General features: G+C 42.1%; 2 protein-coding genes across 7 annotated transcripts in view; both read left to right on the top strand.

Annotated features, from left to right (window-relative positions):
* Positions 1-411: 411 nt before the first annotated feature.
* Positions 412-16388, top strand: GSTK1 (glutathione S-transferase kappa 1). Of its 6 annotated transcripts, none has more exons than XR_013486137.1 (10): positions 414-649; positions 1388-1469; positions 1968-2096; positions 2731-2831; positions 3760-3795; positions 5949-6065; positions 6465-6558; positions 7714-7770; positions 7847-8060; positions 15459-16388. XR_013486137.1 is itself a non-coding variant. In XM_020998005.2 (9 exons), the coding sequence occupies exons 1-9, from the start codon at positions 578-580 to the stop codon at positions 11631-11633; spliced, it is 699 nt and encodes a 232-aa protein (XP_020853664.1). In that variant the 5' UTR covers positions 415-577; the 3' UTR covers positions 11634-12739. The 6 variants fall into 6 exon arrangements, 3 of the variants coding, with proteins under 3 accessions (XP_020853664.1, XP_020853667.1, XP_020853666.1); XR_002326707.2 differs by lacking the exon at positions 15459-16388 and adding an exon at positions 11623-12739; XR_002326708.2 differs by lacking the exons at positions 1388-1469; positions 15459-16388 and adding an exon at positions 11623-12739 and having other exon boundaries at positions 412-649.
* The window catches only part of LOC110216226 (glutathione S-transferase kappa 1-like), a 35815-nt gene continuing 9250 nt past the window's right edge, over positions 701-27265 (top strand). Inside the window, exon 1 of the mRNA XM_078153190.1 lies at positions 701-767. The gene's annotated coding sequence lies outside the window, so the exon portion shown is untranslated. The remainder of the gene's footprint in view (positions 768-27265) is intronic.

The raw sequence follows: 27265 nt of genomic DNA, 5'->3' as shown, positions 1-27265 counted from the left end.
TCTCACTCTTTGTCCTATAAAATTATGTTTCTGCTTTTTTTTGCTCATTACATTCTGAGCACCTTAAAGAGTGGCATTTGAAACAAATCCCTGTTGCTCTCCCAAGGCTTTGTAAAATGCCTTGAATACTGTAAGACTTAACAGACCTTTGCTGATATGCAAGGAAGAGAGTTGCTGTCAAGGCCACTGTAAACAATCTCCCTGGGCTCCATCACAGAGCTGAGAGGCAGCTCCCCCCAGTGTCCAGCGGGCAGTATGCACAGATGCTTCCTCCAAACTGCAGAAGCACATCTATCTGGCCTTCTGGTAAACTTCGCATAGTGGCACCCGGGGTGGCCACACGGAGGCAGCAAGAGCCCAGCAAAGGACCAACGTGGCTCCTCCTCCAAGGCCTCAGCCCCCAGGCTTGAGCACCCTCCCCCTCTCCCGACCACTACAGCTCTGCTGGGGCGGATCCCGCCCAGAGCCTATTGAGTTTAAGGAGAAACAGAAAGCACCTTTCAAAAAAAACAAAAACAAAAACAGAATCTGTCTCAGCTGCAGCACAGCAGTCCCGCTTCTCCCCAGGACCGAGACCATGACGAGCTTGCCTAGGAAGCTGGAGTTGTTCTACGATGTGCTCTCCCCATATTCCTGGCTGGGCTTTGAGGTGACTGGTTCAGGGAAGCTGTGGGGGTCCCACTGCAGGAACCGACACCCACTGGTAGATGGGGCATTTGAAGAGGGGCCTGACGCTTAGGACACAAGGGGAGGGCACTGGAGCAAAGGTAAAAACGACCGACTTCCGGCTACTAGGGCAGCTGGGTTGGTGATTGGGAGACTGGGGGAGGCGGATCAGTGCTGAAGGTTACTGGATGAGCGCTGCCCCTGGGAATCAAATGGACCTTGTTTATTTCTCCTGCTCTACAGAAAGAAAAAGATAAAAGAAAATTCCACTAGCAGAAATTAGGATCCCCCAACACTCTCCACAACAATTCTTTGTCTCAACTTTCTTACCCAGACACTCAGGTTCTGCCTTCTTTCCCCCCCACCACTATTTCTACCCCTCTGGGGAGGAAAGGAAAAATCGTTAGAGGAAAGGGATTTTGATCCCAAACTGAACTAACCTCTTGGGTACTCCAGCCCTGAAGACTGGTGAGGTGTAAGTCAGCCCCTGACTCCTGTGGGGAGATTGTTTCCCAGCCCCCTGACAGCTGGGATAAGATCCCACAGCCCCAGCTAGACAAATGATCCCAACCTGAGCCAACAGATTCCTCAACCTTGGTCACTTGCCCAGTTATCAGTGATTCAGAAAAATTCACATCTTTATGAACTCCACCACTACCCACTGCACAGCCCTGAACACTTATGCACAGTGGGTCCAAAATCATTGTTATCTCCCTGGCAGGTCCTGTGTCGATATCAGAACATCTGGAACATCAACCTTCATCTGCGCCCAAGCTTAATCGCAGGGATCATGAAGAGCAGTGGTAGGGAAGTATTCCATGGAAGGGAATGTAGTCAGAATGAGTGAATGCTCAGGGAGGGGTTTTACTAAGAAGCTGCCCCAAATTAAGTTCTTACATTGCTGTCATCAAGTTTCTCCCTTGTTTCCTTCTAAATCCCCAACCTATTAGATTTAAGGAGTTTTCTCACCAAAGAACTCAGTGACCTAAGAAAACAGAAATTCCTGGGGCAGTTAGGTAGCGCAGTGGATAGAGCACTGGCCCTGACATTAGGAGGACCTGAATTCAAATCCAGTCTCAGACCAAACACTTGATACTTACTAGCTGTGTGACCCTGGGCAAGTCACTTAACCCCAATTGCCTTTAAAAAAAAAGGAAAAGAAAACAAATTCCTTGAGGTCAAGAACTATATTTATTTTGACTTTGTACCACCTTTGTACCTCCACATCCAAGCACAATACCTTGTATTTAGTAGGTATTTAATAAATGTTTACAGAAATGAATTGAATGACTCATCCACAGGGAACAAACCACCTGCTTTGCTACCCCAAAAGGGCAAATACATGTTCATGGACCTCCAGCACCTAAGGAAGTTTTACCAGGTTCCTCTCCAGGCACCCAAGGATTTCCGCTCTGTCATATTAGAAAAAGGTGGGTGTGGGAGAGTGAAGAAGAGGGGAAGAAGGGTATGAAGATGAGGTATAGCAGGGCAGGGAAGTTAGGATGAAGAAATATTGATAAGATAAGAGTCTGAGGTTACTAAAGTTGAGCAAAAGGACTATAGGATCTACTGAAGGGTATAGACAGAATGTTCTAGACAATCAGGACTCTAAGGAATTGTTGGAAAATACAGAGGAAATGGGGAAAATAGAAGTTTTGGCATATAATGGATGGGGGAAAACAGGAAAAATTGATTTGGCAGGAGGAGGACCCAGAGGAAGAGGGTGTGCAGTCAGTGGAGAAGCCACAGAGATCCATCTATCTCTATGCAATAGAAGGAACTATATAATACCAGAACTGGTTCTAGACTGAAAATCCAGTGAAACCTAGGTTCAAATCCTTCCCCTTAATATGTGCTAGGCATGTGACCATGGGCAAATCACTTGACTATTCTAAGCCTCAGTTTCTTCATCTGTAAAATGGGGATAATAATACCCACTATACCTACCTCATGTGAGTTCCGGTGCACTTTGCAGATCTTAGAGTGATGTATAAATCCAGGCGATTGTTATTGTTGTTATTGGTGTTGTTATTGTTGTTACCTTCTCTGGCTTCTTTCCCTCAGGGAGCCTGACTGCCATGCGATTCCTTACTGCTGTCAACCTGGAGAACCCTGAGATGTTAGAGAGAGTGTCTCGAGAGTTGTGGATGCGTGTCTGGTCACGAGTGAGTTTCTTTTTTTTAATTTTTTTCAATTGTCAAAAATCTATTTTCTTTCCCCCTTTACCCCTGTCTTACTAGAGAGATAAATAAATAAATAAAATCCCTTGTAACAAACAAGCATAGTCAAGCAAAACAAATTCCTGGAGTGGCAATTACCCAAAAAACACATGTGACATTCTGCACCCTCAGTCCATCACCTCTCTGGCTACAAGTGTAGACATTATTCTGTACTGTCAGTACTCAGGTTGGTCATTGCCTTGTTCAGAGTTTATTTTACAAAATAATTATCAGCCATACTTTTTTTCCCTCCCTTCTATGTACCCCATCCATTGAAAAAGAAAAAGAAAAGAACAAATTATAGAACTCTTTCATTAATTAAATACATTTAAATAAACTCTCATGTTAGTCATGTCTAAAAAATGCATTTCATACTCTAAATATTAGTTGATCATCTTTTTTTATAAAGTATGCAGCACTCTTTATCAGTCCTCTGCAATTAGAAAAAATATTAAGTTCATCAGAGTTGTTAAGTGTGAGAATTTTTCATTCTTAATATAAGTAATTCTTATGGTTCTGCTTACTTCATTCTGTATAAGTTCCTAGAAATCATTCCATGTTGCTTTTTAAACCATCTTTTTCCTCCTTTCTTACAAAAACTAGTTTTCCTTTAAATTTATATACCACAATTTATTCAGGAATCTAACTCCTGGATTAGATTTTCTAATCCCCTGTCCTCTACATAGAGTCAGCTACTCTATCAAAAAGGAGGCTGGATTCCTCTAACTATTTGTGTTTACAGTAGTCCATCAGATTGAGCTACATTAGCACCAATATTTTCCCTACCCCTATATCCACAGCCATATATCTCCCCTATATTGCCTGTCCAGGACTTATCTCCCTTCCCGAACTTTATTCTATCCTTTATGCCTAGGATGAAGATATCACTGAACCCCAGAGCATCCTGGCTGTGAGTATCCCAACTGTATTCTTATTTCCCCTAACTGAAGTCTGAGAGGCAGCTAAGTGGCACAGTAGGTAGAGTACCAGGTCTAGAATTAGGAAGACCAGAGTACAAATTTGGCCTCAGACACTTACTAGCTGAGTGACCCTGGGCAAGTCACTTACCTTATGTTTGCCTCAGCTGTAAAGTGGGCAGACCAATAAGCATCTGCCTCCCAGAGTTGTTGTAAGAATCAAATGAGGTAATAAGGTAAAGCACTTGACACATAGTAAATGCTATGTAAATGTTAGTTATCATCATCATCATTACAAATGAACATCATTCTTGAGTGAAACATAGCACTGTGCTCTGGGGCAATAAGGTCTCCAGGAATCAAGGTACAGGTGACTGGCAGATAGGGAGCAGAAGGGCGTGGGCAGCAAAATCTCTGTCTGGTGAAACAGGAAGGGATCACATGTATCTGAAAGGAGACTTCAGTGGTCAGATTCTCACTGACTGGCCAATCGTGGGCCCCAACCCAAGCCTGAGTGGTCATTGTTTGGGTTTTGTTGCCTTGGAGTGAGTGTAAATAGCAATTGTTTCTGTTCTGGCCAGGAACCCTGAGGGTCTTCCCCTCCCAGATTGATTTTGTTTGTTTCTTTGTATTTTGAGTAAGTGAAAAAGGCCACTTTTTGCTTCATTTCTTACCTAGCCTTAATTATGGAATGGGTATTGAGTCAGACAAACTGAGACCTGGGAAAGCCCTTAGCTTAAAAAGGCCAAGGTCTCCCATTGCATCCAGGGCCATCTCCAGCCATCCTGATCTGGCTCTGGAGGAGACAGTGACTTTGCACAGTCCTGCCTCCCTGAAATCCAATTTGCTTGCAAGTCAAGGCATCACCTTCCCTGTGACACTGAAGGACAAACAACAACAATGACAGTAGTAAAAAAAGGGGAGAAAGGCAGTGGAGTGTATAGGAACAGTCGGACAAGGAGAGAGAGGACATCCAGCAGTACCTTACAGGAGGGGAAGCTCGTTGTGTTAGGAGTTCTAAGAACCTTCCTGGTACATGAAAAAGCTGGAGGTGATACCACAAGAAACCAAAGGGCTAAAATTTGTGTTATTTCCTGAACTGAAAGACAAACAAGAATAACTCAAAACATTAATCTTTCTTTGGCCATAAAGAGGGGAATGCAAGCTTTCATAAGGCAAGCCTAAACAACACATTGTATTCATTGAAGTGAAATAAGAAGCCAATCCTTAATCAGACTGAGTCAAACTCGAAGGTATATAGAGCTTTAAGGTTTACAAGCACTTTCCTCAAAAACAATTCCACGAATGTTATCCCCATTTTCAGATGAGGGAACTGTGGTTCTGCGCAGTCAAATGCCTTGGCCTGAGTTCCATAGCTAGTAAGTGGGAGAAGCAGGATTCCAACGCAGTGAACTCATTCCTAGTAGAGCATCCTTCTCATTTGACCACTGTTACCATTTGCTAATATTAGGCATTGTTAAGCATGTGTCTTGATCATTTCTTAATAGCTCTGGGCTTAGAGTAGAAAGGATCAGGGACTGTATAGCAAGGGCTACCTGGCTTTATAGACCAGGCTTTATAGACCAGGTCAGTTGCTTCTGTGCCTCATTACCTTGCCCTCTTCTCTAAGGTTTTCAAGATTCCCCATAGGAAAGTGAATGTAGCCCCTCCCTTGCTCCATGTTCCACTCAGCACCTTTATTATCTCAAGACTTCAGGAAAATGAAAAGTCATTCCTCTAAAGTTTGAGGACTCTTGGACTGAAAGGGAGCAAAGAAGGGGACAGCAAAGGCTATTAGAAAATAAATAAATGAATACATAAACAGAATAATAGACAAAATGATCCTGAACTAGGAGTTGGGAGACCTTTGTGACAAAGTCTTTGGCCTTGGGCAAATTACTTTCCATTTCTGGATCTTAGTTTTGTTGTCTGTCAAAAGATAGAGTTGGACTAGATGTTCTCTTAAGTCCTATGAAGATCCAAAGTCAAGGTCAAGGTAATAGTCATGATGTTAGCAATCTTCATAGACAAAGTCAGAAATATATACTGTTTACTCTTGGGGTCACTAACCAGGAGGAGTTCAGATCTAGAGGTTAACCTCCCACTCCAACTCAACTGTGGTCTGTTGCCTACCTCACTTCCATAGGCTGCAGAGAAAGCAGGACTTTCTAAAGAACAGGCTAAGAGTCTACTGGAAAAGTGTTCAACTGACAAAGTGAAGAACAGTCTAAAAGAGACGACAGAAGCAGCCTGCAATTATGGGGTGAGGAGCCCTTCCCTCCCCCCACCACTTGCCTCAGCACTCAACCCATGGTCCTTGAAGGAGCTCCAATGTATCTTCAAATTTCTTCTCATAGGCCTACCTCCCAACATGGCACTTTGCCATTTCCCACCAGTCTCAGCCATCTTAAACCCATAGGAAGAAAGAAAATTAAGGAAATAGATAGGGATAGAAGGGAGGAGATAGAAAGGTACCAATGTTAAGAGACAGAAAGACAGAGACTCTCCTGCCTATTTCCTGTGTGATCCTTTGCCATCTGCATTGATACTGGGCCCTTTAGCCCCACTTCCCTTCACCAATCTTAAGTCAATGTTGACTCCCGCACCCCACTGTCCTCTTCTTTGTCTTTTCTGTATTGTACTGTGTTCACTCTTTTTCCAGGCCTTTGGGCTTCCCATCATAGTGGTCCATTTGGATAACCAATTCCACATGCTCTTTGGCTCTGACAGGATTGAACTGCTGGCCCACCTGCTAGGTGAGTTGGAGACACTTTGCCTTACCATTGTTAAGATGTTCCTTATCCCACAGCCCTGTGTACCTTCCAAGCTTACCACTGAGTAAGAGGTTAGAGGAAGCAAGCATTCTTGAGCAATAAATTTTCATTAAGTTTCCAAGAGGCAGAGCCTTGTACTGGACACTTCAAATGGGAACAGGCTCTGTCTTAAAAAGTGGAAGCAATCTCTGTTGTAAGGAAACCATGTATATTGTAGAAGATAAGGAGAAATCATCTTCTCCTTAAACCAAGAATGGCCCCTTTCCAGAATTCTCTGGGTCCTTGTGGGCAAGAAAAGGGGTAAGGGAAGAGAATAGTGGATAGCACACTTGCCTAGGCCGCAGATGCTCTCTTCCTTTAGGACTGTGTGTAGAAGGTACCTGGTTTTTTCCTTCCAGGAGAACAGTGGCAGGGCCCAGTGCCCAGCACTATGAAAGGCAAACTCTGAGCACTTATAGAAGAAGAGGAGCTGCCCAACCCTAGGAGCCAGACCCTTCCTCCCCACAACACCCCCATCATGGAATCCAGGGTGCTGGTGCTCTGCATTCCCATATTTTCAAGTTTGGGGGATATGTGGCATGGTATCCTGAACTTGCAGTCCTGGGATTGTCCTATTCCTACCACTCACAAGTGCCTTAGGGAGGGCCCCAACCTTCATTGTTTCAACCAAATAAACTCCCCATTGGGGTTCACATTTGTGTGCCTGTCACTGTCTGATGTGTCATGTATTTTTCATTTTGTATCTGTTCTTCTGTGGAGTTAGTGAAAAAAAGTTCCCCTGCAACTTTACATGATAATTTTCTTTTATATTTGAAAAGAATAGCAAATTGTGCATAACAGATTTGCAGTTTCATGGGCAATCATCTTTTTTATTGTACTGTGTTATGCAAAGGCTTGTTTTATTTCATAAATTTAATTTAAAAAAAAACACCAATATAGGTAAAGATAAAAGACTAACATAGGCCCTCCTGACAAGGAAATTACATCCTAGTGAGAGAGGAGGAGGAAGGCAGAACGTAAACACACAAGTTATGTGTTATGATACGGACAGAAGAGAGATCTGGAAAAGGCGATCTAAGATTTGTTGAGGAAAGTATCTCTCTCTCTCTCTATCCCTCTCCCTCTCTTTCTTTCCAGCTAAAGGGTTCAGTGGATGTAGTTCTACATTCAGGTCTACTAGTGGTGTGATCCTGGGTAAGTCACTTAAAACTGTACTTTCCTCAATTTCCTCACCTATAAAATGGGGATAATAATAGCACTTACCTTACAGAGTTACAAGGATCAGAACCTAATGTGCTGTATAAATATGAGCTACTATTCTTGGTGTGAGAGCAAGAGAAAGCTTCATCTAAAGTGGTGAAAGTGAAGCTTGAAGTTATCGTTGAAGGATGAAAAGATGTGAAGGAAGCTTGCCATGGGTGCAGAGAATGGCCTACATAAATGCACAGTGGTGACAAAGGACACGATGAGAGGAGGAAATAATGGTAAATAGTCCACTTTGGCTGGAGCAGAGTACTTGAAATTAGGTTAGAGGGGTAGGTTGGAGCCAGATCATGGAGGGATTTATATGCCAAATAAGAGTCTTCATTTTATCTTTTGGATAATAATCAATATCAGTATCAATGCTAACATTTATATACTGCTTTCAGGTTTACAAAGTACTGTATGTAAGTTGTATTTGAGCCTCACAGACTTATGAGCTAGATGCTATCATTATCCATATTTTATAAAGGAGGAAAGTGAAACTGAAAGAGCTAAAATTGCTTTCCCAGAATCAAAAATGTAGTAACTGCCTGAGGAAGGATTCAAACTAAGGTTTTGTTGACTCCAGGTCCAGCTCTTCCTTCCAAAAACATGAAGGTTTTTGAGTAAGAGAGTCACATGGTCAGAACAATGCATTGGGAAGGGTATTTTGGCAGCTGTGTAAAGAATGACTTGGAAAGGGATGACCCTAGGGGCAGGGAGACCAGCTAGAAGACTATTAAGCCAAGATTAGAGCATTGAAGACCTGAGCCAAGGTAGGCAGTGTGAGTAGAGAGCCTGTAATGGGTGTGAGAGATGCTGTGGAGGGAGAATTGTCAGGACTTGTCAGCAGGGACAGAGTGTAAAGTGGAAAGACTAGTCAAATAATTCAGGTTTCCAAACTAGGTGATTTGGACCTACTGTGTTGGAGGCCCTGGAAGGACATCCAGGTGTATACATCCACAGAGGTATTTAGAAATGCCTCCCAAAGGCAATGGAGAAACAGACAAACAAAGACAGAGACAAGAGAGGGAGATCTAGGAGGCATCTATGTTTAGGTCTTCATCCTTGAGATCTCCCACCTTGACTTAGTAGCCTTCTAATTGGTCTCTGCTTTTCAACCCACACAACTACCATCTGAATAACAGTGACTAAGGATGGATGAAAACAGCCAGGGAGATTTAGAGAAAAGAATTAATTAGGTGTCACCTGGAGAAGACTCGATCATTTGCAAAAAATAAAGAAATGGTAGGTTTTGAAAGGAAATTAGGGCTAATGGAATGGTGTATAACATTAGGCTTTGAATCTATTGATTCTGTTCTCCATTCCTTTTTTACCTTAACTAGACAAAGAAAGGGGCAGCTAGGTGGCACAGTGAATAGAGCACTGGGCCTGGAGTCATGAAGACAAATCTTCCTGAGTGTAAATCTGTCCTCAGATACTAGTTGTGTGACCCTGGGCAAGTCACTTAGCCCTGTTTGCCTCAGTTTCCTCATCTGTAGAAATGAGCTGGAGAAGGAAATGGCAAACCACTCTAGGATCTTTGCCAAGAAAACCTCAAATGGGGTCAAAAATAGTCCAACAGGACTGAAAAATGACTGATCAGCAATGAAGACAAAGAAAATGGGGCTGGGTGGATAGTAGATCTAACCCAGGATGTCAGTCTTATGTCTTTATGTTCTCAGTAAATGAATTAGCCATTTGGTTTGCTTTATAATGGCAATAGAAAAACCCTACTGATGTTAAGCGAATTCTGGCAGGGTGTTGTTCTTTCTGACTGCAGGTCTTATTGGGCCAATTAGTAGAGATGATTGAGACAGGAGGAGAGGAAGATAGCATTTGTTTACTCTACATCCCAGAAGGACTCACATGAGTCCTGGGGATGCAAATCAAGCAAGGATCCTATTCCCACCAGTGCTTCCCAGAAAAGACTATTGTTTGTGTCTCTGGATCAGAGCTCTCAGAGGGCAAATAAATCAGTGGTTTGTTCAAACTAGAAACTAGGATGTATGTTAATATCCCTGGGTGCAGCTGGAACTGGTCTGAGAGAGAATCTTTTAAGGAGGACAGAACATTTACTCTAGGAAATCCTGGAACATTCAGGACTCATCCCACCCCAGCCTGACTTGACTCAGGTCACTTGCCAAGCAGCTCCCTTTCCCAAATACACCCAAGAGAATAGTACCAACTGGCCACATCTCAACTAGGTGGTGGTATATGAGGAAATTACAGTCTGATGCTCCCGTTTGCTAATCATACTCACGGCCCCAAAAGTATGAGCAGAGTCCCAGAAGCTACCTTTGAAATCCCAGACACAGCAATAAAAGCACTTCTACCCAATAGTAGCAAACTTGAAATGGCTTTAAATCTCCAAAATCTTATCCTAGCAACTACTGTCAAAATATTATTTTTTTTAATTTATAAATTAATTTTTAGTTTTTAACATTCACTTCCTTAAGATTTTTAGTTCCAAATTTTCTCCTCATCTCTCCCCTCCCTCCCCCCCAAGGTGGTGTGCAATTTGATATAAGCTCTACACATACATTCATATTGATCCTATTTTCACATTAGTCATGTTGTAAAGAAGAATTAGAACCAATGGGAGAAACCACTAGAAAAAAGAAACCAAAAAAGAGAGAGAGAGAGGGAGACAGAGCAAATAATATGCTTTGAGCTGCATTCATACTCCATGGTTCTTTTTCTGGATATGGATAGCATTTTCCATCATGAGTCCTTTGGAGTTGCTTTGGATCCTTGCGTTGCTAAGAAGAGATAAGTTTATCAAAGTTAATCATCGCATATTGTAGCTTCTACTGTATACAATGTTCTCCTGATTCTGCTCACTTCACTCAGCATCAGTTCATTCGAGTCTTTCCAAGTTTTTCTGAAGTCCATTTGCTCATCATTTCTTATAACACAATAGTATTCCATTACATTCATATACCACAACTTGTTCTGCCATTCCTCAACTGATGGGCATCCTCTCAATTTCCAATTTATTGCCACCACAGAAAGAGCTGCTATAAATATTTTTGTACATGTGGGTCCTTTTCCCATCTGTATGATCTCTTTGGGATACAGAGCTAGAAGTGATATTGCTAGGTCAAAGGGTACACATATTTTTATAGCCCTTTGGGCATAGTTCCAAATTGGCTCTCCAGAATGATTGGATCAGTTCACAACTCCACCAACAATGCATTAGTGTTCCAATTTCCCCATATCTTCTCCAGCATTTATAATTTTCCTGTTTTGTCATGTTAGTCAATCTGATAGGTATGATGTGGGACCTCAGAGTTGTTTTGCTTTGCATTTCTCTAATCAATAGTGATTTGCAACATTTTTCATATGACTATAGATAGCTTTAATTTCTTCATCTGAAAACTGCCTGTTCATATCCTTTGACCATTGGTCATTTGGGGAATAATTCCCTGTCAAAATATTCTGGAGAAAAAGTGGGGAGTTTCTAGAGAAGCCTATGGCAGGCATCTGAGAGAGGAAACCACATAATCAGGGAAAAGTAAGGATGTACATTTTCAGAAGCATACAATGTGAGAGGCTGACATGACTTTGGAGATCAATCCAATCCCCTCACTTACCAAAGAGGAAAATTTTGCAGATGGATAAGCTGAATTGGAAAATGTAGTTAACCTAAGCCCTTACTAGAACCTAGGACCTTTTACTAGATGGAAACTATTACTAGCACCCAGAAGTTTTTAGGCCAAAGCAATATATTCTGCCAATTAGAACAGTGATTCTCAAGATCTGCAGAGCTGCAAAACCTTATTTTGTTTTCTTTTATTCCAGAAAACTTCTAAAAATAACTTATGGCATATGTATAATCATCACCATGAGGGGACCTATGAGGCCAGAAGCTGCTTGAGCCAAGCAACATTTGTTCTTGCTAAGAAGAGAGACTTAGAAGCCAAGGACAATCATTTAGGAATGGCTGATGTATGTGGATAGATAGAGATATAAATACACATATATGTACATATATAACATGTATATATTTGTATATGTGTGTATACACATATACATACATGTACATAGACACATAAAAACACATACACATATACATGTAATAGGATATTACTGTGCCAAAAGAAACTACAAGGAGAAAGAATTAAGAGAACACAGGAAGATTTCTAGGAAATGATACAAGGTAAAGTGAGCAGAACCAGGAAAACAATATACATTATATAAATGGAGAGATTGTAAAAAAAAAAAACCTAACTAGTGGGTAACAAGATTAACCAAGTTTAGCCCCCCAAAAGAAATGAAAGATGTACTTTTCTCCTCTTTTCACAGAGATGAGATACTACAGGTACGGAATATTGTACATATTGTCAGATTCGGTCAATGTATTGGTGACCTTTGTGGAAGTGCTTTATTACTCTTTTTATTTTTATTTTAATTCTTTGTTAAAAGGTGATCAAAAAAAATCAATAATTTTTTTTTCAAAATAATGATCCATTGATTACCCTATCCCACATTACCTTATTTAGGTAAGAACACTTCCTGATTAAATCAGATTAAATCAGAACTAAGTGTGGATAAGGCCTTGAATCAAAGACATTTCAAATAGGTGCAATTTTTTCTGATTGGGTGAGAGACTTAGATATACCTTAAGGAGCTTGTATATCAGCAGGAGCTAGTTAAGAGTGGGAGAGGGACATTGAGGACTTAGCTGTGACAAAGAAGTGTGGACATCAAGGACTAAGCCAGAAAGAATCAGTGGCAAGGGGGTAACTATTGAGAACAGGAGAAAGTAGGACTGAGCTGTGGCATAGAAGGGAAAAATCAACAAAGACCATCAATCCAAAGGCATCTCAAAGGGGAAGATTCAGGCTGATACAACCAGTGACATCCACCTCCTCAAGGCCTGAGGAAAGTTCAAATAAAAAGTCTGCTCTCTCTCCTATTTCCCCTCACAGTGCATGTCTATTAACAGATGCTATAACACAGTGATGTCAAATTCAAATAGAAACAGGAGTAGGGATGCTATCTCTGCCCTGAAAGTGAGAGGAAGAATGCCACTCCCTTGCAACTAAAGCACTCATCTCCATCCTGGAACTGTTACCCATATCTAGGTAATGGGCAGTGATGTTGCCAGACATCACTGCATCCTGAGCCCCCTGGCAGCACAAGGGTTCCCTGCAATCTCTTTCTGGCCAGTGGTTCAATCCCCTTAGCATGTCTAGGCTATGAGAGCTCCTGAAGCTGCTGCTGCTATCCCAGCCGCTTCCACTGGTACTTCCACTGCCTCTGCAGCAGTCTCCCAGGCCATGAGCTGGTGATGCTATAGGATATGCTCCTGGCCAGGTCCTACTCAGGTCACAGACCTCTCCCTCCAACCTCTTAAGTTGTCTTAGGCTGGAAAAATGTCTCACATTTACTGTTTTTTGCCTGTGCATCTCCAGAATTCAATTGATGTGTTCCTTTGAAGTTATTTTGGAGGGCAATGTTGGGAGAATGCAGCTGGAATTGTTGTGGTCTGACAGGCTGAGACCCCTCAAAGACCAGAGTACAGGATGGGGTCGTCTGGAATGAATTCACAGATTCAAGCATTCTTTAAGTCAAGGTGGCAAAGATTTATTGTTATGCTTTTCAGCAGGCAAGGATTATTAAGGAACCTGCAACAGACTGAGAATAGGGCTAGGATTTATATGGAAAGGGGCATGGGAAAGGATTGCCAGGGATACCAATTAGGTAATCTAAAGGTCCAGGTGTCTTTGGGAGCTATGGATGGGAAAGTGTAGGGAGTATACCAGACAGGGAGGGAGATATCAGAGGCATGGATCTTGGAGTCTGGCAGGAGGAAGAGTCCTTGGGCCAGCCAAAGACAAAACTCCTTGGGCTGGGCAAGACACCTCTCTCTCTCTGTCTTGTGCAACAAAGGAAATCTGTTTCACAAGACAGAAGCTTACTAAGGAATTGGGAGGCTTCCAGAGACATGATCTTAGGGCTGGGGGCAGCCCAGCACTCTCTCACCCAGCTTTGTGTAGCTGCACCAGGAAGAGACATAAGGGTCTTTCTGGGGCCCATGCATGAATAATTGCTAGGCACAGTGTCCTTGGGCTGGGGAATGATTGTCAGAGATAGTGTCTCTGAGACTAGAGAGAAATTGGGATCCAAGTACAAGCACAAGAACTGAAGTACCCCATCAGAATGTCCCCTCTACTCCACCATCTTGGCTCCATAACCTTGGCTTCAATTTATTGAAAAAATTGAATGACATCTCACAGATGGTTATTCCTTGAAATCCATAACTCAAAATCTCTGAGAATTATAAATCACTCTCTCTTTCCTTCCTGTCATAAAGAAAAGATGCCTCTACTCCTTCCTAAGAATGATTCTTTTATTGTTTCCTTCATCCCATCATCTCCTGCATATTTTATTACATTAGTCTAGCAGTGTTGCAGCTTCCATCTATTCCTCTCAAATGGGTCTTTCCCAGGAACCTACAATTAAATTATTCACTTCAAATTTAATAAGCATTTAGTAAGTGCATACTCTGTGCAAGGCACAATACAGGCTCCTACTACCAGACAAAAAATAAAAACAAGCTCAGTCTTCCAGGAGCCTATATTTAACAACATGCAAAAAGAAAAGGAAATTAAGATAAGCTGAAGAAAAACACTGAGGAACATTAATAATTGAGTGCAACAGTGAAGTTTTACTATAGGAGATGGCAAGTAAGTTGAACCATGAAGAAATCTCTAGGGGATCCTTTTCTCAAGATAGACACGGCTCACATCCCTGGGCTCAATTTGGCTAGTCTCCAACAAATCATTTGTCTGATCTTTGGCTTCTGGAGTCTCACCAGGAGGCAGAGCCATTCCTCCTCATTTGATCTGAGCAGAACCTGAGAGCCTAGTTGCTTCCCTCTTCCACTGGAGAAATAGCCTCAAGAACTACAGCCTGTTCATTTTCCATTTCTTATGACTAACAGGCATATAAACACAGAGCCATGTCCTAGGTAGATAAGTAATAAGAAAGGTTTCACCACAACAAGCAGCCTTGGTCTCTTATTTTTGTTAATTTTGTGGGAGTTTTCCTTTTTTCTGAACAGTCCCCATGATCTGTTTTCTGCACTAGTTGCCTGATAATATATAGCAGTGGTGATAACTGCCAGCATTTTACATAGCATTTTAAGGTTTGCAAAGCACTTTACAAATGTCATCTCATTTTTACCCTGGCAACAATCCTCGGAAGGAGGTGTTATTATTATCCCCATTTTACAATGAGGAAACTGAGGTACAGAGAGGTTAAATGACTTGCCCAGGGTTACACAGCCAGTAAGCATTGAAGGTCAATTCTGAATTGGGGTTTTCCTGAGTCCAGGTGCAGTACTTTAATCCAACTGCACCATCTAGCTGCCTAAGTCATGAGCTCAGATCTTGGCTTTTGCCAGAAGCAGTCTAATTCAGGGATAAGAAGTCCCATCTTCTCTAAGTATAAAAAAAAAAAAGTAGAAAAAAAGATCTACAAAGTAACAAAGTCAGAAAAGCTGTAATAATATCATGAGATTTCCTTTAAGCATTAGAGAGAAAACTCTAAAATGAGGGTCAATTTATACCCAAAAAATACCAATATCAATTACTGTATGGATAATCCCAATTTTCATCTTCGTGCCCTAGATGCCTAGAACTTCTGGAGGGAAAATCTACTGAAATAATACAAATCAAGGAAAGCACAGATTATTGACTCTTTGTGAAAGGTCCCAGAATCTAGGAATCTCCATGACAACCCTGTACCTCAACAAATGTCATTTCTGAGAAGGCCTCCAGAAGATCCTGACTCATAAGAAACAAATCTACCCAACAGGTATTCAGAAGTCCCTTCTTCACCATAAGGATACATCAGTGAACACTGAGGACTGGAGGCCCAAACCCTGATAGAAATATTTTGATTATTTCCCCACTTAAGGTGTATAGGTTCTCTTTTAAAACCCAGAATGCTACAGTTCTTAAAAGAAATTCAAATTAACAACAACCAAATGAATAAACCTTCAAAATTTCTAATAGAAAAATGCTTATTAAAAAAAATACCTCTGAGATGTTACCTAACACCTTTCATATGAGCAAAGAGAATTAAAGACAACACATTTCAACATTGACGTGGCATGGTAAGAGAGGTATGTTATTGCATAGCTGGTAACATGAAGGGTTCAATCTTCTTGGAAAGTAATAAGGAATCATGCAACAAGAATTACAAAAATCTACATACCTTTTCATATGGCAGCCTAATACTAGGACTATACCCCCAAGAAGATTATTGCTAGAGAAAAGAGCTCTCTGATCAAAAAATATGTCAAGCACCATTATTTATAGGAGCAGAAACTGGAAACAAATGAAATGTACATAATTTGAGGACAGCTGGACAAATTATTGTATATTAATACAATGGAATACCATAAGACATGATAAATTTTCATAACTGAAAGAAACATGAACATTTTATGAAGTAATACAGAATGAAGAAAGCAGAGATAAAATAAACAATACACATATTGATAGCTGTCAATTAAGATAATAACAGCAATAAATCTATGCTATATACAAATTAAAGTCAAAAATCATCATGAAAACAAGAATGATGTGGGAGTTTCTATATTAATGTCAACGTACATATGTTTGGAGGTAGGATTAACAACAGGCAAATACTTGCTTACAGACATATTACAATCATTTACAACCTATTGGGGGAGGGAGGCTGTTTGCTTCATTTTTCATACTCACCTTTTTGTCTTTTCTTAAGTTCTTGTTCATACATTTGAGTATCTGCATTTTTCAGTGGAACTTAAAAATAATATCAATACATTTTAAGTGAAACATAATGTTACCACAATAATCTAAGTAGGGAAAATGATCAATGTAAGGAGAAAAGTGTCTGGGTTTAATTAGTCTTTATACCTTGACTACAGAGGTAACTGTGTTGACAAAAGGGAGAGTAAGAAAGCTTGGTGAGGTATCTGCTCTTAGCAATGTGGTACAAGGGAGTCTGGTTATCTGGGTGACTTTCCCTGAATGTTGCACATGTGGGAAAACTCTTGTGGACTGGTCTGTGCTACTTGATGACTAAAGCTTTAGAGAGAACCCCAAAGAGCTAACTTTGGGTCTAAAGATCAGTTACAGCTAAATCCTTTTCAGAGGTGTTGAACATGGGCCAGCAGGCCTCATGCGGCCCACAACACTCCAGAGGGCAGCCCAAACCAGATTAAACTGTAACTGTGAAATATTTAACAAAATAACTTAAAATGCAATAACATAGGAAACCCCAATCTCAAAGCCCATTGGCATGGGACTCTGTCTTTATTGGTGGAGATGAATGTGCTGCCCTGAATGAGGGGCAGAGTAGAGTTTGCAAGAAGGAGAGAGAGCTCATGTCTCTTCAGTCTTCTGCAAGCTTCTAGTTGCTTTAGGCCCTGCAGGCTCTGTGGGCATTTCTGCTTCCAGCTTTGGGAGAAAAGATGGATGAGGCCAACTCCACTTCAGTTGGCAGAAGGAAAAGACTCTGGGAAGAAACTGATATAAGAGGCTCTAACAGCCTCCATCATGTCCTGTGCCCAGCTATACTAGAGACTGGGGAACTTCCCCTTGGATGAGAGCTAAGACTTTCTCTCTTGGTTGAGCTGAGTCACTTTGTTACCAATGGGAGAACTCTATATTGTCTGGTATGCTCTCCTATGTATACCTTCTCTGACTTCACTACAGATATGGATAAATAGGTTTTCTTGGCTAAGTGCTATGTGTGTTCGTTGTAGAGCGGGTATTTGGTGGGAAAGGAGCCACGCTTTGGATATAAAGCTTGAGGTCCTCTTTCCCCCCCCCCCCACCAATAAAGAAAAAGCAATTAGAAGTTAGACTGAATCTGATCACATCCCCTGGACTGGAGAACTGGGGAGCAGCAAGGCTGACTAAGGAGAGGCAAATTGGCCCGAAACAGAAGATCAGAAAAGGAACAGGTCAAAACTTGTAGGATCACATGGTGAGTGGCTGCCTCATTTCCAACCAGGATAATAGAGGGAGACACAGACTCAAACATTATTGTTAAATTTTTAAAAAGAAAACTCAAGGTCATCTTTGTTATTTTCCTTTACTTCATCTTCCAGATCTTATCCATTGTTAAATCCTGTGTACTTCCCACACCCAAATTCAAGCCTGCATCAGATCTTGCCTAGAATGTTAGATTAGATTCCTAACTAGTCCCTCTCTTTATTCTCTCTCCTCTATAATCGATCCTTAATATCCATCTGACTGACCAGGTCACACCTCCATTCAAACAACTTCAGGGACTCCCTGTTGCCTTTAAGATAAAATATCAACTCCTTTGCCTGGCATTTAAAGCCATCCATCATCTGCTACATTCTAGCCAAACTAGCATGTCCCCAGTGTATGTAAAGAACTTCTCATCTCTGCCTCATAGAATCTTTTCCTTCCTTCAAGACTCAACTGAGGTGCTACCCACTCCAGATGAAGCCAAACTGCACTAAGTAAAATTATTCTCCCTCTCTACAAAAATTCCTGGATCATGTCTGGTTCAATGACTGTACTTTGTATTACAATAATTGTATTATATACCATGTCTATATCGCACCTTTTCCTCCCTGCTCCTCAACTAATAGAATGCGAGCTCCTTGAGTGCAGGACGGGAACAATTATTATCGTATCCCTTTTGCACGATGTTATCAATAACCAACCTGAGGGATTGTCTATGGTGCTTTAGCCTCTTGCTTTCTACCAAGCAGCCAGTTTGCTTTGGATCCATGCATGCACTGACTAGATTCAGCCCTGGAGGAGGCAGACCTTTAAGGACAGAGGCCAGGTTCTTTGTCTCAAACTTTTTGGCTCTTTAAATGCACACCCTGGTACTCCAAGGAAAAAGGTTTAAAGCTTAGTGTTGGCCTCCTTTCTAGAGTCTCTCCAAAGGAGGAAGTAGAATGGTAATCAATGTAAAGTATAGATCAGGAATAAGAGAGTTGTTGTTGTTTTTATTTCCTTTACACACACACACACACACACACACACACACACACACACACACACGAAACACAAGGACTCACAAGCATTCATTGACAGACATTCGAAAGAGGATACAATAACTAATAAATACTGAGATACTCTCCTGGGCAGTTGAAACAAAACTATCTTAGTATTAAACAATGTATGGGATTGTTCAGTTGGCATTTCATATAGCACCTCAGCCCTGCACTGTGCAAAAAAAACTCTCTCCAACTCCATGTCTTTTGGCAAACAAAGCGATGGATTGAGCTCCTCCCCCTCAAAATGGTTCTCTTCTCTCATTTAGAAACTACCTCTGTTGTCAATCAGCTCAGACCAAGGGAACAAGGATCTCTAGACCTCTGAGACTCACGAAAGGCTACACTTCCTTCCTGGGGTTGCTGCTTAGCTACCTATGTTCAAAGAAAAAAGCAGAAAGCAGAAAAGGCTATCAGGTCCAGAATTAGCTCACTGAGCAGAATATCTGCTCCAATTACCAAATGAGAACATTCACCAAGCAGGGAGGACAGGGGAGGAAGAGCAACTTCTCTCCTCTCCTTCATGACAAAGAGAGGCAGAAACTGTCTCTCCTTTTTCACTCATGACAGCATCTCCCCCTCCCTACAGCTAGGGGTAGGAGGAGACCGGAGGATCAAGGGAAAGCCTAAGGCTGACTGAATCATAAACCACACTTGTTGCAGAAGTTGCCTGGGGTTTTCAGGTATATGCATGCTCCCTGAGGTTCAACTCCTGATATACACTCTCCCTTGATTAGTATCTTGCTCATAGGAAGTCCCTAATAAATCATTGTTTAATTGGATCATTATGTATACATCTATCTGGTATGGTTTATGAGTAATGGTGGGTTTTTGTTTCATCGATTTTTTTTTCTATTTCCATATTGCTCTCTGTTCTAAGGCATCTGGGAGGTTTTGTGATTTTTTTGAATTACGGTATTCAGGCTCTTCCTTTTGGTCACAGATTTCAGGTAGTCCAGTGATTATTAAATTATTTCTTGTCTGTTTTTCAGGTCAGTTATTTTTGCTTTGAGGTACCTTCCATTTTCTTTCCCACCCCACCCCCAGTCTTTGACTTTGTTTTAATATTTCTTGTTGTCTCATGGAGTCTTATAGCTTCTATTTGGTTGATTCTAATTTTAAGGGAGTTGTTTTGTTGGGTAACTATTAAACATTGAGAATAACTTTTTTTAACCTTTTCCCAAATTGTCGTTAGAACATAAGGTTCTAAATGCAAGGACTATCAGGCTTTTTTATTTATATCCTCTGTGCTTTGCTCAGCACTTGGCACAGAGCAAGCACTTAATAAATGCTTTTTCATTCATGAATGCATGTATTCATTCACCCATTCCCTGAATTGATGTCAAGGGTAGGGCCAAACAAACTAGCATCACAATCTTGCATTCTCAGGAAGTTAGAAGGTTGGAGCTGTGGGGGTTTGCATAATTTATTTTATTGTATAACAATGCTTGCTATTTTAAGTAAGTTCTTCTTATTCTACAATATAATATCACATAAATAATAGCAAAAAAACAGTCTTTTCAGGAGGAATTCCAAGTCAGCATGAGAGCTCAGAGCATTACTGCAAGTGATTTGAACCTAAAGCTGAGTAGATTCTAAGGGTAAGTTTGTGTGTGTGTGTGTGTGTGTGTGTGTGTGTGTGTGTGTGTGAATGATCAGGGGACTTAGAGGAATTTGTTTTTTTAAAGCAGGGCAGGGGTTCCTAACCTGAGGTCCAAGAACTGTTGGGGTTTTTTATTTGATACATGTATTTCAATATAATTGGCCTTGTGATTCTATGTGTTTTATTTAACGCATTTAAAAACATTATTCTAAAAAGAAACCTATAGGCTTAACTGATGGGGTGTGGCCCAAGCTGAGGTCTTCCACCCTTTGCCCCAAAGGGAATCTGATTCCTGTTTGTCTACAGGCCCCAGCCCCTTATCTCCCTTTGAAACCACTAGCCCCACCTTTTTGATCTCATCATCTATTCTCATTGTCTATTCATTCTCTCACACCTTCCAATCAGAATTCTCACCCACACCCTTTTCCCAGACCCTCCCCTGGTCACCCAAAATCACTTTAGTATATAAGATCTACCCTGGCCCTCATTTGGGGCTGAGAATCTCATGCCCAAAAGGCTGAGACTTTCTCATGCCCACTCATCCTTACGGGTGTCACCTGGCCTATGTGTTTTATCACTGATAAACTTTTCCTCTGGCTGAAGATTTGAGTTGAATTCTTACAAGCAGGACCCGGTACTGCGATCTAGGGTACCAAAACCTCTAGACCTCTTCATAAACCATATGAAGTTATTTCCTTGACTGAGAAATAACTGCCAAATCTCAAAATTCTTCTTCATCCATGACTGTTAAGCCTCCCCCTCTCCAATTCCACCTGATAGGCTTTTCGGTACAGTGCCTCTGCTTGAGCACTTGGACCTGGATTTCCAAGCAGCTAGCGAGGTTTGCCTTGGAAGTTTTTTTCAGGCCTGACATCTTAGGTTCCCTTAAGTCAGACAGTTACGAGGCTGTCTCAAACTCTGCTTTTGGTCCAGTGCCTATGCTTGAGCACTTGGACCTGGGTATACCTTCCTTAGCATAGAGGATGGACTCCCTATCAGGAAGTGTAGGTTCAAATTTCTCAGTTCTCTTGGCGCTAAGGAATTGGGAAACTGTTGGATGTATATTTTTTTCTTTCTTTTCTTTTTTTTCCCTAAGCCCACAATAGGTCAATCCTTTTTATTTCCCAAAAATTTGCCTTTGGGCTGTCTTTTACTAAATTGGAAAAATCTTAGCTTCTGTAAAGAACTTAAAAAGAAAAAGCTGGGGCATTTTTGTAACAGTGTTTGGCCTCAGTATCACCTGAATAGCCCCTTTTTGGGACATTATGGGTAAAGACCCCCTCAGAGTTAGAAAAATATTGTGGCAGAGAAAGAAAAGGGGTGGAGATTTCTTACTTAATGGCTTTTGTTGAGCTTTCTCAGAAAGGATTATAAGATGCTCATAGCTAGAGCCAGCCCACTAGTGGTGAGTGGGGACCAAATGGACCTTTTGAACGATCCTCTTATGGCTCCTAGGGTTATGGCATCCCCCTCTTCCCAACTACCATCGGCACCACCTCCCCAGCACCTATCTCCACCCTATTCTTCTCTGGCCTCTTCAGCTGTTCCCCATTCTCCCCAGAACCCCCCCCTTCTGCTCCTCTGATCCCTCCATTTCTTCCCCAGGCCCCTACTGTAGAGGCTACTTCTACTCAGGCCTTGAGTGAGGGCCTCGCCCCAGCCTCTACTTCCAGAGACACCCCAGCTCAAGCTGCTGATGAGGTTCTCAACTCAGTGCCTCCTCCCCAGACCTCTACTTTGGATGGGATACCTCCTCAGGCTCCAGACAAGGGTATCTCCATGGCATCTTCTCCCCTGATCCCTCACCTTCCTCCAGTGTCAGGTAATCTTCCCCCTTGCCAGCTGGATTCCTGGGCCTTGCCAGTTCAGCCGGCACTTTCCAGTCCCTCGCTCACGAGAAGTGGGACTTCCTACCTCCCTCTCCCACAAGCCCCTGCTCCCACAGGGCCTTCAGGGCTTTTCCCTTTAAGGGAAGTACCCGCCTCTCCTAATGGAACACTTAAGGTGTATGTTCCATTCTCCATTTCAGACCTCACCCAGATTAAGGAAAGGCTGGGTCGATACTCTGAAGATCCAACTAAATTTACTGAGGGCTTCAGGGATGTGTCCCTACAATTTGAACTTTCTTGGGGTAATTTGCATGTCCTCTTCTCCACCTGTTGTACCACTGAGGAGAGGAAGAGAATCTGGGAACAAGCCCAAAAATTTTGGGGATTGTTTGGCTAGCAATGACCCCACAAAATATCCCCCAGGAACAGCTTGCTATTCCTGCTAGTGATCCAGGATGGGATTATCAGAAGAGTGAGGATAGAGGAAAGAGAGACTACATGATAATTTGCCTCTTAGAAGGCCTGAAAACAGCCCTTTCGAAAGCAGGTAAACTTTCAAAAGATTAAGGGAATTACTCAGGGAGAAAAGGAAAACCCTGCCCTTTTCCAAGATAGGCTAGTAGAAGGCATTAAAAAGTATACGAATTTAGATCTTGACTCTACAGAAGGGGCAGCAATCCTTAGCATGTATTTCATTAACCTATCTGCCTCAGAATTAGGAGGAAACTACAGAAATTCGCAATGGGACCCCAAACACCTCAGGCCCAGTTATTGGAGATTGCCTTTGGAGTCTTTAACAACAGGGACCTAGTTGCAGCAGAGGAGAAAGAACTCAGGCAAAGGGCTAGAGGCAAAGAACATGCTCAATTCCTGGCTGCTGCTATGGTCAGGAAAAGACCCAAGGGTGTTCCTGGCAAATTGGGCAGTGGGAAAACCTGCTTTTGATGCCACCATGAGGGCCACTGGTCTCAAGGAGTTTTTCTCCAGGGCACCCTTTCGGAGGAAGCCCAGCAACTTGGGCAGGGGAGGCCACTGGGAGGCTCACTGGTTCAAGGAGTGCCCCTCCAGGGTGCCCCCTTGGAGGATGCCCCCAGGACGGACACCTCCAGGACCTTGCCCAAGATGTGACCAGGAGGGATATTGGAGGAAGGATTGTCCCTGAGGTAGGAGAAGTGATAGAGCAGCCCCCCAGTACCCTGTCCTCCAGTCTTCTCAAGACTGGGGAAGACAAGGGAACCTGGGTCCAGGCAATGCTCCCACTTTCTCCATCTTGCCAAGCCCTGGGCAGAAATCGAGGCTGAAGCCACTTTATCATGGCTATGTTCTTTGCTTTAACCAATTACCCTAGCCCTATTTGCTGCTTGACCCATCCAGTCATGGGCATTCGAGAGGTAACTGAAGGATGTCTCCAGACATACCTCTCCCCCTGCTTATTTGAGAATCTGTTATTTAAACACTCCTCCCTTATGCTCTCTTCTTGCCTTGCCTCCTCGTTGAGAAGGAACCTGATGGTGAAGTTGGGGAGCCAATATTCTTTAGTTAAACCTCCCATCTCCCTTTTCCCTCTGTGTGCCAGACCTCCCCATGTTCCCCTGGAAGTGTGGGAGACAATTTGGGATACTTTTGCCACCCCAGCTGTTGTTCACCTCTGAGACCCTAAAGTATTTTCCCTATTTCTAGCCCCACCCAGGAGACTTCTTTGTTCTCTGCCTCTGGAATGCTTAATTTCTTGGGAACTCAAGGTTATAGGGTCTCTTTGAACAAAGTCCAGATAGTATGCCAGTCTGTAAAGTTTCTGGGCCAACTCCCAGTCCCAGCCACTAAGAAACAATTTCGAACTTTTCTAGGCATGGATAGATTTTGTAGACTCTGGATCTCTGATAATAGTTTGATTGTTAAGCCTCTTTATGACTGTTCTCTGGGCCCTGACTCACTCCCTCAAGAGTGAGAGGCCCAGACCAGGCTTTTGTGATTTTAAAATCTAAATTGACCTCCACGCCCCAAACCCAGTCCTTGAGATCTGATCCTAGCCAGGTTGCTTATTTTTCAAAACCATTAGACTTTGTAGCTGCTAGATGGCCTGCAAGTCTCAGGGTAGTGGCTGCTGTAGTCATTCTAATTGAGGGAGCCTCTAAATTTACATTTGGCCTCCAACAGTGGGGAAATAACTCCCAAGTTAAACTGTGAAACTCTTTAGACCACTCACACCCACACGGTAACTCTCATCTCCACAAAGCCCCCCTTCCCAATACGACTTTCTCAGAAGTTTATGCCACCTCATTTACACCTGCCACTTCTCTATGGGCCACTGTGTCTGTATCCACATCTTGCTTCTCCTCAGGGGAATATTCCCTCACTTGGGAGACAAGCTGCATGGCCACTACACAAGTTAATACCCCTGTGGAGGGAGGGATTTCTACTGATCTTTTGACCTGAACTACCTGTGCAGATAGCACTAGTGACAAGAATTTCGGGGAAGAGGTAGAAACGAAGTGCCAACACATGGCAAGACACCAGAACTACTGTCTTGGCCACCCAAGTTTGACACCCTACAAAGACTTTGGGGTGTGCACCCTCAGATTTTTAGCACCCTCTTCTCCATTTTCAATGCCAAACAGCTCACAGTCTCTAAGTTAAGGATAAAACATGGATTTTGGGGAACTGTCCTCTGGTCTCTTAAAAAGGGAGCATACTACTTTATGACTTACAACACAAACATATTCTCTCTAACCTTACAGAGACTATTTACTAGTTGGCAAATGTGACAGCTTATGGTCTCCAGGAAATCCAGCAATCTTTAGATTCCTTAGCAAAAGTAGTTCTAGATAATAGAATAGCCCTAACCTACTTGCTTGCCTCCAGTGGGAGTGCATGTGCAAACACATTTTGTTGCACGTATAACAACTCCGGGCAGATAGAGTTCTGCACTGCTCATATTTCGGAAAAGGCTAGTTGGATGCAAGAAATTCACAATAACTTTAGTGCTCAAATCTTTTTTCTGGGAACCCTGGCTTCTTTCTATACTGGTTCCAATTCTCATTCCACTACTGATCATATTTCTCTTGTGTTTGGTTGGTCCTTCTTTACTAAATATCCTTGCCAGATTCCTTTCCTCTGGGGTCGGAGCCATCAGATTCCAGATGACTTCTCATGCTGCATACCAACCTGACGATTCTGGCCCACTGAACCTAGCATCAGCCATGTTTTTGAAGTTTGACCCCTCAAACAGGACCCTGAGAGGCAGGGACAGCTCTACACCCCTTGCCAACAGGAAGCAGTTTCAGAAGCTGAGACTGTCGCCCTTTTCCCCAAAAGAATTTGGGTCAAATTTGTTTGAGGGGATAGTGATGGGGTGTGGCCCAAGCTGAGATCTTCCACCCTTGGCCCCAAAGGGAATCTGATTCCTATTTGTCTACAGGCCCCAGCCCCTTATCTTCCTTTGAAACCCCAGCCCCACCTTTTTGATCTCAGCATCTATTCTCATTGTCTACTCAATCTCTCACACCTTCCAATCAGAATTCTCACCCACACCCTTTTCCCAGACCCTCCCCTGGTCACCCAAAGTCACTTTAGTATATAAGATCTACCCTGGCCCTCATTTGGGGCTGAGAATCTCATGCCCAAAAGGCTGAGACTTTCTCATGCCAGCTCCTCCTTACGGGCATCACCTGGCCTATGTGTTTTATCACTAATAAACTTTTCCTTTGGCTGAAAATTTCAGTTGAATTCTTTCAGCCAGGGCCAAGTACTGCAATTTAGGGGTTCCTAGCACCCCAAAACCTCTAGACCTCTTCATAACCAGACTGCCAATGGAGTCCATGACATAAACACGGTTAAGAACCTCTAACCTAGAGGTTTCTTTGGTCTTTACACTGAATACCTATAATCCTAGAAAGCAATGAAGCCTACTAACATTCATAAGCTGAAAATTTTCCATATCTTTCAACATTTGATCATAGAAAAAAATACAGGTGGCTGAATGATTTGGTTTATGGGAATTATAACTCCAATTTCAAAAGCTTTACCTATAAGGGCTATAATTATGGTTACTATAGCTTTAAGAGTCAAATTAAATGTTGTGGGAATGGCAGTTTTGATTGTGAGTTTGGGAAGACTTTTAAGTTTTTGTTTGAGAAATGAGGAATGGAATGGAAAAGCATTTATTAAGTGTGAACTATGTGCAGAAGATATTATTTTTCTATCATGGCTTTAGAGAAGCTAGAGAATGTAAAAAGAAAGAGAACACAGAGGCCTGATTTTTTGATGAAACTGTTTTACCTTGAAAGGAAGATAAAAATAATCTTTACAAAGGGACTTTCTTGATTAGTTATACTGAATTAACTAAATTCATTGTGAAATTGATTGTGATTATGATCTCAGAAGTAGAGAGTCACTGCAGCAGTCTTGTTTCCCACATCCCAGCTACTAAAATTCAAGGCTCAAGGGATAGGATTTGTCATTCTTTCTCCCCACACCCCCACCTAATCTCAATCAGTAATTCAGGGGCAGCTAGGTAGCACAGTGGATAAAGCACTGACCCTGAAGTCAGGAGGACCTGGGTTCAAATCCAGCCTTAGACCAAACACTTGACATTTACTAGCTGTGCGACCCTGGGCAAGTCAGTAATTCAACAAAGTTATACGTAAATATAGGAAAAATACATATAGAATTCTATGGATGTAAAACATTATACATGTATATGTATGTACATATATGCATAGAAATACATATACATGTACAATGCACTATGCTAGGCTCCTTTGAAAGGTACGAAGCATATAGTTTCATACCTTACACTCCAAAGGACACACTTATTCCAACCTACCTGTTGCATATTATTCCATTTCACTTATAAGAAATTCTAGGCATACTGGAATTTTTAAAGTTTTTTTCAGTTAAAAAATCTATTTTCTGTCCCTCTCACCTCCAGCTCCATTGGAAAAAAAAGAAAGAAAAAAGAAAAACAAAATCCTT

This window comes from Phascolarctos cinereus, unplaced genomic scaffold (genome assembly GCF_003287225.1).
Source record: "Phascolarctos cinereus isolate Bilbo 61053 unplaced genomic scaffold, phaCin_HiC Scaffold_1;HRSCAF=81, whole genome shotgun sequence".
Taxonomy (NCBI): Eukaryota; Metazoa; Chordata; class Mammalia; order Diprotodontia; family Phascolarctidae; genus Phascolarctos; species Phascolarctos cinereus.
Note: the sequence above shows the minus strand (reverse complement) of the source record. Positions and strands in the feature narration are given on the sequence as shown.